Source organism: Lutjanus erythropterus, chromosome 6, assembly GCF_056507025.1.
Source record: "Lutjanus erythropterus isolate fLutEry1 chromosome 6, fLutEry1.hap2, whole genome shotgun sequence".
Classification (NCBI taxonomy): Eukaryota; Metazoa; Chordata; class Actinopteri; order Lutjaniformes; family Lutjanidae; genus Lutjanus; species Lutjanus erythropterus.
Window position 1 is genome coordinate 8,968,025 of NC_139322.1, and position 13,119 is coordinate 8,981,143.

A 13,119-nucleotide genomic window follows, 5' to 3' on the forward strand; every position below is an offset into this window, starting at 1 on the left:
CATGGATATATAATATATGTGGTCTTCTTTTGTCTGATACTTAACTTGCAGCCAGCAAATACTGGCAAGTCCTCATATTGTAGTATAGCATCACACAAGCAAGGGATAGTGAACAGTGAGCAAGTCATTATTGCAAAGATGCGAAGTTTATTTCTCCATAATGACCCACTCACTGTACATTATCCTGCTAATTACACGCCTACTTACTTCAGAAAATCAATAATTTCACACAAAATATAAATCTAAAAATGATTTACTGATGTGAACATTATTTTATTGCTCCTCCAGAGTTTATGATCAGAACTGCGTCCATAGCAACAGTCTGTTATTCATAGCAACAGTCTGTCAACAGTTACTTTAGAAACCTTTTCATCAGTATTATAAATGTTAAAAAGAAATTATGAAGCCTTATAAATGCATTATAATATCATAATAATTGTGCTCATAATGCATTACAGACATGATCTTTTTGTTGTTTTACCATAGCGCATACATACCTTGCAGCTGCATGGTCGGCTGGTAGAGCTGATAACTCCTCTGTTATCACACTTGGAGGAGCTTGCTGCAGGGAGAGAGCAGTGGAAAGATGATGACACATGGGGAAGGAAAGGAAAGTTCACCTGGGAGTGTTCCAGCCACTCTGCATACCTGAGCCATGACCACATACTACAGCCTACTAATGTACCACCAGGGGAAAAAAACAACCTATGGTAATCATTACACTGGGTTAAGACCTCAGTGTAGTCAAATCACAGGCTGACTGAAGAGTATAACTGGTAAAACAAACCAGGTGCAGCTTCTGTCAATTTCATGCCTTGACATGAGAATTTTGAAAGTGCTCTGGACGTACACTCACGGTTAGGAACACATTTTCCATTAGGCAGGACAGGGTTACCCTGGTAACCAGGAGCACACCTGAAATAAAACAAAAAAAAAGAAGATATGATTGGACTGTTTAATACAAGCATTTGTTACAGATTGCTCTGCTTGTTATGATCAATCTTAATTCCTCAAAACCAATGAAACATATTGCTGTGACAATAAAGTTGTTCTATATACAAGTGTTGCAAGAGTTTTGACCTCTTCAGACTTTGGCCCTGTTTACACCTGGTATTACAATCACACACATTTAGGGTGATCAGATCACAAGTGGACAGCTGTCTCTAAGCCCAAAATGCACTGAAGACCCATCGGGATCTGACAGCTCAGACCTCAGGATGTAATAATACCAAAAACTTTAGATAAAATATTTATCATGGTATTAAAAAAAACAATACAGTATACAAAACAATATCCTTAATTAAATAAGAAATCTTGTGGGTGCAAACTTTTTTGTTCGTATAAAATTTGTTTTTTCTTTTAACTCAAAGTGCTTCTGCTGTACTTCTTAAATAAAATTAAATAAAACTAGCCACCCTTGATGTAAGCATTTGCAAAAAAATTGGCAGTCAGGAGTAGGGCTTAGCAATTTTGAAAAAATACCTAATTGTGATTATATGATAAGCAATATTATTAATTCACTGTTACATTATTGTTCTTGTTTTGATTGATTTTTAATTTTTTTTTTTTAACAGGAACCTGTACCAAATCAAGGTGTTACCTTAAATCTGTAGAATCTGATTTGTAAGACAGGACATCTCTGCCTCACAACATTCATTCATTTCAACGTTTTTGGACACACATTTTGCCTTCAACAAGTACTGCACCTCCTGCGATTTGAAAATTGCAGAAGGCCATACTGCAACTTTGATAATATTTCAATTAATTGTGCAGCTCTAAGTGAGATTCAGTCACACCTGGTCACTCAAGATGCATCTGGAGACGCATCCTAATGGTGTCTTCATATCACCCAAGCCACACGTTAATACCAGGTGTTAACAGGCCCTTTTTCTCCGTGCACTTTGGAAGTATGTAAAGTCTCTGGAAATCCCTACTCTACCATGTCTTGTAAACTTTATTACTTCCCTCCAAACTACTTAATCTGTAACTTAAAGGCACGGGGGTTAATGGTATTAGCTTCCTCACTTTTCACAGCGTCTTCCTGTGTATCCGGGCCTGCAGGCGTCACATGTTGGCTGTTGGTCAACATCCAGGAAGCAGGTGTCAGAGAACCTACAGAGCCATAGATTAAAAGTTTCAACAGTGGGTTAATGAGTAACATGTTGAATGAATAAGCCAGTGCTCAAATATCTGAATGAGCTCAGCTTTGGAGAATAAAAAGCTGCAGAGCGTAACGGCTCATTCTTGTCCCATTGATGCTTTGTGTTTGGTATGTGGGTGTGAATGTGTCTGCAACTGTTTGCACTGTCGACGTGCGTGTGGTCTGGGTGGGTCCGTGAACCTACCGACGTGAGGTCTCAGAGTACGGGCAGGGGCAGGGCTTGCAGTCATCGGGGCGACCTCGGCTGGGGTCACCAAAGTAGCCAGAGCGACACTTGTCACACTGAGGGCCCTCTGTGTTGTGCTGGCAGCTCTGTGGCAACAAGAACACACTGGTCATTCTCTGACACGGATGACACTAAAAATACTTAAAAAAAGGAACAGTTTGACATTTTGGGAAACATACTTATTCACTGTTAAGCTGAGAATCAGATGAGACAATCAATAATACTTTTGGGTCTGTACTCTAAATATGAAGCTCCGGCCAGAAGTTGATTAGCTTAACTTAACTCTTAATTGAACTAATTAAAGGGATAGTTTGGATTATTTTATGAAGGGCTACATGAGGTACTTGATGTTTTGATAGTCAGTGTATAAGCTATAGTAAATGCTGGTTGGCATGCAGCCAGTTCAGAGATGCAGAGACTCCTGTATTCTGACTTTGCCTATGGAGTTTGGTCGACCAATTTTTGGCTCGTATAACTGCAGTAAAGCAGCAAAATTATTCAGAATATATAATATACTAACCCTGTTTTTTTTTAGGTGGACCTTTTTAAAGTGGCTAAAATATTTTTTGCTGCTGACCCTGTCAACTTCCATGCTGGTGCTCCTTTCTGCTTCTCCTAACTTGGGGCGTGCAGACCGCCATCGACTGTAGATAATGCGCTGACTGTCAACAAGTACCTCATACAACCCCACTTCAAATAATCCAAACTATCCCTTTAGCATGTTATATCTTATCTGTTTAATTCATAGACAAACAGAAATGTAAAAATGAGAAGTTTTTATCTTTGTAGAGAGCCAAATTAGTTGTTTTGCCATGTTTCCAGTCTTTATTCTAAGCTTAGCTAATCACCTGCTGGCTCTAGCTTTATATTCAGAGTACATACTCAAGAGTAGAAATCATCTTTTGAACTTGGCAAGAAAGTGAATAAGAGTATTTAAGTATTAAAGCAGAAAAAACGAAAAATCTGTCATGATAAACACACTAAACTCTTCAATGTTTTACAGTAAGGACGTGATTATTTGCAAATTCTGACAGCCATTTTTTCCGAAAGGGAGTTAGTTATTACCAGACAGTGTCCGCTGATTGGATCACATGCGCTGGCATGTCCATTACAGTTACAACCAGCACAGGTGCCAAGATAGGAGCCGCCAGGGACGCGCTCGAAACCAGGGGAGCACATCTCACAGGACAGGCCTGAATATCCAGGAGGACATCTGGGAATGATAAACACGGGCATCGTCAAGCAGGGTTTCGATCCAACTGTTTCGATAACACAACTCAAATTATGACACCACAAATTATAAACTTTCCCCTTGTTGGAAATAAAAAACAGCTGACTTAGGCACAGCCAATATACAGTTTGTTTTTTTTCCCTTTTATTAGATACTAAACAGAGGAAATGCTGACAAAAAACACAAGTCAAATGAGAGATAAATGATACGCAGCAAAGGTTACTGACCAGAACTGGACCCATGATGTTACATTTACACTGCAAAAACGAAAAAGTTGAGAAATCTCAAAATCTCAAGGCAACGGACTGCAATAGATTTTTGAGTTTTGAGGCCAACTCACATTCTTAAGTTTTGAAAAAGTTTTACAAACTACTGATCTTTTGTTGAGATAATTTACTTTTTTAGTTCATTGCAAAACTTAAGAGTCTGAGTCAGGCTAAAAACTTTTTTTTTTTTTTTTTTACAGTGTAGATGACATGGCCGTCCCTCAAAATACATTTCTGCAATTATTTCAAAAACAAAAGTTTAAGTTACTGTCTCATTTGTAAGGATCTCTCATCACACTTTAAGATACTGTAAAGCAACAATAAATGTGTGAGCTAGTCACACCACAGAAACGTGTTATTAACCATACAGCCAAACTTGAATGACTACACTACTATGTATATGAAATAAGGTCTCAAAATCATGAAAAAACAAGCAGTTTTCTTTGCTCTGAAACGCTGGCAGTGTGTCTGCTCCGCTGTCTCAATGTCAAACACCACTATGACCTGAAAACAACCTGAAACATGGACACTGTGTCCAGCAGTTTTATGTACACAAACATGTCCAGACATGTTTGAGCCACTGGAGCCAGAGGACAGTGACAGGATGGTATCTTTTGTCGTGCTGTTTGTTTCTTCTGTGAACTACGGGTTTTTTTTTCTTACCTGCACTCTTCGACATCCTTAGCGTGACCCATAGTGCTGAACTCCACATTGGTGGTATCCAGGACAATGTCGCTAAGTGCCACGCTGACCATGTAGTTGTCGTAGATGGTCCTGATGTTGATGCTTTCCAGGTTGGCCAGCGTCATCATCAGATCCTCCCGGGTTACGGGGTAGCCGTTGGAGTGCTGCCAGTTGCTCTAAAACAATGACAAGAAGGTTCACTTTGATTTGATTTTTACATTTTAACAAATATAATAAGTCAAATTTGGTCAAACTGTATGAAAACTTGGTGTATTTATTTTCCTCATCAGTGAATTTGCAGACAACCTTTCCAACATTTTTGTAGTTTTTTTCAAAGAACTACATGTAGTAATCACAAATTCACCACATAATTGTTTAGATCTTGTCCTTTTTTAGCTAGTAGAACATTTTTTGAATCAAAGACCTACTTCAATGAATGTGATCTCCAACTGGTTGGCCACTTGGGGAGGGGTGGTGCTGCCTCTGCGGTACACAAGCCTGCGTCCGTTTCCAACCAGAATCACATCCGGGTTCTCCACAACCTGAGACAGACCACGGGCCAGTGTGTGCCGCACCTTGTACCTCAGGGATCCTCCATAGGAGTCAATCTAAAAAAAACAGATTAAATAATTTTTTATTATTAAATGTGATAATGAATTAAGTGAAATGAAGTCTGTAAATGATGGTGCGCTTCATTTGAACTGGGAAGTTGAGTTGCTTGTTGGAAATTTCAACTGGAGCATCGCCTGAAGTCGGAAGAACTGCAACAACCCCGACCTCAAAAGATGGCTGCTCCATGCACCGATTCTTGAGAACTGGGATAAATCATGTTTTGCTTTAATCTTTTAATTTCTAAATTTGCTCAGTGCCAGAAAACACTCCTGTCCCAGACAAGAATTCACAACTTCAAACAATTTTAAAATGTGTTAAAAGCCACCTACTCGTAACATAGGTATAAGTATGTACTATTACAATCATCTTTGTCTTTAAAAATCTATTTTTAAGGAAAATAATGGCCCTTTAAGTTATCCTAAGCTCCCGTGTCTCACATCCTGGTTTAAAAAAGGTGGGAATGCTGCTCAAGCACCAGCAAGCTTTCTATTTTTCAACAAATTCATTAAAACGTATCAGATGTGTCTCGACATGCCAACTCTGTAGCCCGTCTAAATCAAGGCTAAATAACACACAATACTGTCCAATTTCTATCTTGAACATGTTGCAGCAGTGTTCTTATGCTTAAATGCCGTCAACTCGTGTGTGACGTCATTCCCAGCTCAAACTTCCGAGGTAAATGGAACGTAGCTTAATTTTACTCTTTACCTTGTTGCCCAGGAACTGCCGAGGCAAGGTCCAGAAGGACTTGAGGTTGAGGAAACGGCGCGACAGGTCGACGAGCTGGAACTCCTCCATCTCAGAGTTGATGAGGAGCTGAGTGGAGGAGAGGGGAGGAGTGCTTGGCTTGGAGGGGTAGGAGACGTTCACTCCTGGAAACAGGAACAGAACAGATTCACTAAGCCTGATTTATGCTCTAAATGTTAGCACCACACAAACTTTTAAAGGTATTTCAGGCGGGAGTTTAATAAGTTTCATAAGCATCAGTGCCTTTGAAGTCATCCTCGTCAGTGAATCGCAGGCTGATCTGGTCGCGGTAGCGGCCGGTCCTCTTGCAGTTCTTGGTGATTCCGGCACAGAAGCAGGGCAAACAGCGGCCATCCACGCTGAAGTGACCATCAGGACAGTTGCCTACAGAGAAAATGACAGAACTCGACGATTAATTTATAGTTTGCTGTGGTGTTTCTGCTGGTGAGCCCACAGTGAAAGTGAGGCGTCAGTACCTGGATTTGGGTTTGATGTGAGAATTAGCACACCGTCAGGGATACCGAACACCAGGCCTTTAGCGTTGATGGCCTCACAGGTGTACGCCCCCTGGTCCGCCTCCTTCACATCACGAATGGTCAGGGTGCCTCGGCCGTTCTCGCTGGTCATGGAGATCCTGGGAACACAGAAAGGACCATAATAGGAACAGTCTGCAGAAATGTTGTTACATAAAAATCCATTAAGTTTAACAGTGATTGCCCAACGACGCATACAGCAGACTACGCCCAGAACGAACATCCTGAAACAGCAACTTTCGGAGCTGGAGTGCACCACAAATATCTCACTAATCAAAATCACAGGTCTGAATACATTTATGGGTCGGCAGCATAGATACACTGATCTGAGAGGGCTGTTGATACAGTGGCCTTGAAGAGAAGTCATCACGTGTCAGGTAAGAAAAATGTTGAGAGGGAAAGTTTATAGCCATTTTCAAATCTTCATGGTCTGTTGCTAATCAATTAGGCAGAACTGGCTTTCATCAGATGCAGATGTTTTGTTGACAACCTGCCCAAACACATGTTTTTCTAAAAGCAACATCAACAAAAATAAATTTTTAGTATTCAGAGCCTATCAGTTCCAAAGATATTTATAATCATTTGGGCAGCGTTTTCCATGAACCCTGAATTATCTGTAATGTTGTCAAAATTAGTTTAGTTAGTTTATTACTTTATTTGGCTGGGACAGTGCATGATTTACCATTTCTAAAAATATGTCTTAGAGTTAGTCAGAGGGGCTGCAGTTCTCAGACAGGCAACAGTTGATGGCACAAAGAATAAAAGCTTCGTACAACGATAAAAGCAGTGAGAATATACTCATACAAACACAGCCTACACTAGAAGAGGCTCTTAATAACACAGAGTCAATGACAGCAGGATCAACCAACAACCTGACAACACAGTGTTAGACCTGGTGAAGTGTGGTTATTATGTACAATGTTAATTAGTTCATCAGAATTTAGAAAAAATAGGAAATTAAGCAGAGCTCTCTGGCATAATTAAAAACTAATCTCAGTTTATTAAATCAAAGTTTAATGATGCAAACAGAAATTAAAAAGAGTTTAATCAGTATGAACATGCTTGCTGAGCCAAATAAAAATATATTTCTTAACAAAACATTACATTGTTGGCTAGCCAGCTAAAAAAAATATTGACTACATTGCTTGCAAGCTAGCTAAACATTTAAGAAAATACTGCTAACTCGCTGAAAAGTTAACAAAACATTAGCTATGTTGTTTGCTAGGCAGCTGAAAATGTACAAAATATTAAATTGTTTGCCAGCTAGCCAAACAGGTTTCACAAATTTAGCTATATTGTTTGTTAGCCAGTTAAAAAGTCAATTAGCCTACTCATTATGACTTGGCAAGGACGCTCTATTTTTTTCTACTTTCTTCAGTCTCTCTTAATTCGAAGTTTAAAAGTTTGGTGCAACACAATTTAAAGTTAAACCATGATTTAATAGGGTGTATTATTCAATCCGTGTTGCAGCCTATGCATAATAATGACACAAACAACGCCAAAACGCGTCACTGTTCTCGTGTTCACAAGTTGGATTTCTGATAAACCAGGCTCTTAATCTTGTAGAGAAGGAGTGGTAGTTGGCACATTTCTGTATGTGTTGTGGTAAGTTGTTCCAATCCTGGGAGGCTCCGACAGAAAAAGCAAATTAGCCAAAAGTACTTTGTCTTCTAGTGGTAAGACGACACCCTCTAGTTGTTGCTCTAGTAGTTCGGCTATTTTTTTTAAACGTGATGTAAGCACAGAGCAGTGGAGGAGTCATACTGTGTAATAATTTGAAAATGAGATCAGCAAACTGTATTTCACCATGTTTTACCAGCTCAGTAAGATGATTTTTTGGTATCCATGTGGCTTCTTATCTAGAGGTTTCATTGATGTTTTATTGTTATTATACATCAGAAGTTAGTTAGTAAAATTAGTTAGTTTAGTTTGTAATATTGTTAGTTTGTAGTAGTATAGATAATAATAAGTCAGCGTGGCAGAGAATTTCTCATTAAACCCACCTGCCGCTGACAGGTATGTGTCCCCAGTTCAGTCTCCAGGTAATGATGGGTGTTGGCACTCCGACAGCCTGACAGGTGAACGTCACCGTCTCCCCACGCGCTGCCTGAACAGACTCCTCCGGCGGGCTCGTCACAGAGGGAGGGGCTGTGAAGTGTCAAGAACATGAGAACAGTTTTAACCGCATAATAAATGCACATGTACAAAAAGGCTGGCATGTGACTGGAATTTGGCGATCCAGTGGAGCTCATAAATGGCCTGAAAGTCAGAGGACACATACTTCTCTGCTATAGACAATTCCCTTTCAGTTCTCAGGAATGGAGGGTTCACAAAAAGCTCTGTGTCTCAGTCAACACATGTGTGAAAAGAGCCCGGTTCACAGCAAATTAGTCACAGCATACAAAAGAACTCAGAGGGTGGCTATGGAGGAGAGTCAAAGGAGCATGGAGAGAGTGCAAAAACTAAGAAAGAAAGGAGTGAAATGTGCACGGGAGAGAGAGAAAGATTGTAGGAGCAGAGAGCTGCAGACAGCTGTTGGGGGTGAGACTTACTGCAGCCGTACTCATCGGAGCGGTCAGGGCAGTCTGGCTCTTCATCACACTGGTAACTGGCTGGGATGCAGGTGCGATCGCTCAGGCATTCAAACTGCTCAGGAGCACACCTGTCATCAGGACCCTGGGTGGCTGTAGCCATGACAAAATGGAAATTTACAGCAACATTTGATCACTTGTAAACGGCGGCATTAATTTAAGGTCTAGAATTAGATGAGAAGATTGATAACACTCTCATTATCTGAACACTAAATATGAAGCCAGAGGTTATTAGCTCAGTTAAGCATAAAGACTAAACAGTCTGGAAACAGAAGGTAACAAAATTTGCCTACCAGCATCTCTAAACGTGACTCTTCTAAAGTCCCGCCCTTTTTCACCTTGTGCTCCAATGACAATAGGGCAAACTTGGTAGCCAGCTGAACCTCTATCAACTTGATTTCTTTCTTGTCTCCTTGTCTCCAAATTTTGGAGATGGTTTAAAGATCTTGCTGGAGGAGCTACTACTGCTGATGTTAGCAAAACGTGAGCTAGCTAGCTACCTAACGATGGATGTAGATTAGCTAGCTAGTTAACTAGTGTTCTGCTAATATCAGCAGATGTGGTCAGGTAGAGAGGGGAATCCTTGACTTGCGAAATGATAGATTTGTACATTATTCTTCTTCGCTGTGGGTAAGATCTGGGTAGGTTTAACACTTGGTTAAGGTTAGACATCACCATCACCATGTTACTTGCTAGCTAACGACTGATGTACATTAGCTGGCTAGCATTTTGCTAACATGAGCTAACGTAAGATAGGACTATATGTTGCTTGCTTCAATATATGATATTCTTTTTAACATAGACAAGCCTCGCACATAGCATGTATGGTAATATTTTTTCCCCAGGATGGGAAAGGCATATCCCACCCAGCTCTGCCTCTGATTGGCTTACCCTGATATTCTTGCCTTAACTCTACTCGGTCACACTCCTCATGCCTAAACCTACTCATAAGCTACCCAACCCAACCAACCCAAACTAACTATGACAATGAGTAATAACGAATCAGATTTAGAGTAGGGTGGGTCATGACTTCACTGTCCTGGGGGAAATAAAATTGTGCACAAGACACAGGAAAGGAGAAAGTTTACTGAGGTTCCGCTGGGTACCAAACTTGCTCACCTTACTAGTTATGGAACACAGAGCAAAAAGGGGCGGGACTTAGGAAGGGTCAAATAGCACGTCATGTGTTTGACAAGTTGTGGGTTCTGTGCAGGAACTATGTAATAGCCAGAAGCAGCCGTTTCCTTCTGCTTCCAGTCTTTATGCTAAGCTATTCCTTCACAGGGCACCTTTAATGAGTCAGAAGAAAACTGAGGCTTACGGCAGTCTGTTTCATCAGAGTTATCCTCGCAGTCGTTGTCTCCATCACAGCGCCAAAGTTTGAGGGCACAGCGGCCATTTTTACACTTGAACTCATTGGGTTCACAGGGGGATGGAGTGCCTGTGAAAGGATAGAGGATAATTAGAGTGGATGTTGTTCTCTGAGAGTCTGCGCATGCAAACGATGGCGGTGTAACTTACCACATCTGAACTCGTCGCTTCCGTCCGAGCAGTCCCTCTCTCCGTCGCAGATGTAGTCTCGAGGGATACACTCTCCGCTCTGGCATGTGGCTTGATCCGCCCTGCAGGGTCCAGGTGGGCCGGGGATCCGTGGGGGCTTCTTGACGGTGGTGGTTGTGGTGGGAGGGGTGGTGATGACTGGGGGAACTGGCCGTTTTGTTTCTAAAACAAATCTCTGATTAAACTTAGCAAATATACAGAGTGTAGAGCTGTTACCGTAAGTGAACAAATCTCACGTCAAGCCACAATTCCATGCTATAGCCGACTCTGTTACAACTTGCTGGCCAAGCTGAAGCCACTCACCACAATTGGTCTCATCACTCATGTCTCTGCAGTCTGGTCTGTTGTCACACAGGTATTCCATCAGGATACATGTCCCATCACCACACCTGTGCTCATCTGGCATGCAGGGTCTGATGCTGGGGGTTACTAAGAGAGATGCAGAGGGAACAAGGAGGAGGGAGCAGTTTTCAAAGACATGCAAGCCAAGGCTACAGTCCGGCCAATACACTACGACACTACACTACAACGTCACAGCACAAATAAAACAAAGTGAAGTGAGAAACTACAGCATCCTCAACCCGTCAACCATCAAGTTACTAGAGCGAGAAAAACTCAGGCATGTTGTAAAGACTATCAACAGCTTCAGCATTAAGTTTTCTGTTGGGTTTAAAATCCACTCTGTGCTTCAACGATCGATTGATCAGATCCTTTCATGTCTGCACTGTCTTTTTAAGCCAGAGTCCACAGTTCCAAGATTTAACCTATTTTGACATGCTTTGAGCAGTAACCAGCTGAGCTGAAAGCACGCACTGGATGCACTGTTTGCTGAATTGCACAGCTCTGCAGCCATCGCATGTGTGTTTGAGAAAGAGAGAGCGAGCGAGAGAAAGGGCAGAAGAGAAGGTGGACTATGCCACGCGATGTTCCCGTACTCACAATGCTACTTCGTCACTTGACCCACCCACCTGAACCCGCCCAACCCGCAAGTTTGAAGTCAAACCACACATCATGACTACACAGACACACACACTAGATTTGACAAAAATAGACAAACTGACAGACACACAGCCTACAACAAACACTAAACAGACAAAACTGGACACACTAGTGATGCACGGATCAGCTGTTCTGCATACATTCATAAATCATCCACCCTCCAATACCCGAAATGATTATTTTCTATGATTTAGAGACCCACACCCACATAGGAATTTCATTCCATATCTATCGGTCCCTGTAGGCTATAAAGCCTTTTAAATTATATCAGGGAGCCAAAGCTTTCTAGGTGATTTATCTATTGTGTCTTTTGTATGAATGTTTTTTTTAATGATTTCCTTAAATGATTAGAAAGGCTGCTTTCAGTTGTTTTAAATGTGTCCATGTGTGCAATAATGTCAATGCAGAAAATATTGTAGGACATAAGCAGCAAAACTAAAAACTGTAGTTATGAACTTGACAAGACAGAGGAACGCCCCGAAGAAATACAATTAAACTTCATCTAAAATAAATTGTTTCAAATAAACTGATTCAATTAATTTGTGCTGATCTGTAAATGTGCACACTGTGTCTTTCTTAACGGGAAGACGCTTCACCTTATTTTACCCATCCTGCAGTTGTGGGTCAACACATACATTGCGGCAAGACAGACATAAAAACTAGACTAGACAGACTAAGACAGAAAAACTGACAGACACACAGATTACAACATACACGAGACAGACTAGAGTAGACACAACAGTGATGCGTGGATCAGCTCTGACATCATCTGAATCTGCATGTACACATAAAACATCCACCTACCACCCACCCAAACAAATATTTCTCTCAGATTCAGAGACCCACACCCGGATGGAAATTTCATTCCACCTCTATCGGTTCCTGTAAATTATGTTGCCTTTTAAATCATGTTGAGCAGCATGAGTTTCCAGGTGATTTCTTTAGTGGGTGTTTTATTTAACAATTTACTTTCATGACAAGAAAGGCTTTCAGTAAATTTAAATGTTTCCACGCGCGCATCAACGTCACTGCAGCAACTATTGTAGGAGATTTAACCAACAAAACTAAAAACTGTAGTTATCAATTTGACAAGACAGGACAGGAGAGGACGAGGATTTAACCTTTAGCCTCTAAAGTAAATAGTTAACTTAAAGAATTTGCACTGGTGTACTTCGTGCCTAAATGCACACACTGTTTCTCTCATAATGGGGAGATGCTTCACCCTTTTTTACCAACCCACTAATCCGTTATTAATCAGAATGGTAAGTTTAACGACCTGACCTTCTCGTTTATCTGCTGTGCCCATGATCATAACTTCAAACAAGACAAGACAGAAAGAGACAGAATAGATTCACAGATAGATAGATGGGAGCTCTGTCATCTGGGTAATGACACTGACATTATCTTTTCCTATTGGATGCCATGCCTGTGTGCAGAGTTTTTGGTTTATACTGCATCAGAAGCTGGTTGAGATCGCAGAGAACAGCAGCATTCCTAATCAAACTCATG

The 13,119-nt window shown here is 41.0% G+C and overlaps 1 protein-coding gene across 3 annotated transcripts in view; it reads right to left on the minus strand.

The window, feature by feature from the left end:
- Window positions 1-13,119, minus strand: part of hspg2 (heparan sulfate proteoglycan 2) — a 142,141-nt gene that overhangs the window by 63,927 nt on the left and 65,095 nt on the right. For 2 of the 3 annotated variants that reach the window (XM_084720435.1, XM_084720434.1), the window contains 15 exons: window positions 10,915-11,040; window positions 10,573-10,773; window positions 10,373-10,492; window positions 9,013-9,144; window positions 8,464-8,608; window positions 6,404-6,561; window positions 6,171-6,311; window positions 5,889-6,052; window positions 4,997-5,176; window positions 4,548-4,744; window positions 3,453-3,600; window positions 2,346-2,473; window positions 2,026-2,112; window positions 851-915; window positions 498-562 (listed from right to left, as the gene is read on the minus strand). In XM_084720435.1, coding sequence (XP_084576561.1) covers window positions 498-562; window positions 851-915; window positions 2,026-2,112; window positions 2,346-2,473; window positions 3,453-3,600; window positions 4,548-4,744; window positions 4,997-5,176; window positions 5,889-6,052; window positions 6,171-6,311; window positions 6,404-6,561; window positions 8,464-8,608; window positions 9,013-9,144; window positions 10,373-10,492; window positions 10,573-10,773; window positions 10,915-11,040 — 2,057 coding nt within the window. The remainder of the gene's footprint in view (window positions 1-497; window positions 563-850; window positions 916-2,025; window positions 2,113-2,345; window positions 2,474-3,452; window positions 3,601-4,547; window positions 4,745-4,996; window positions 5,177-5,888; window positions 6,053-6,170; window positions 6,312-6,403; window positions 6,562-8,463; window positions 8,609-9,012; window positions 9,145-10,372; window positions 10,493-10,572; window positions 10,774-10,914; window positions 11,041-13,119) is intronic. The other variant, XM_084720436.1, reaches the window with a different exon arrangement.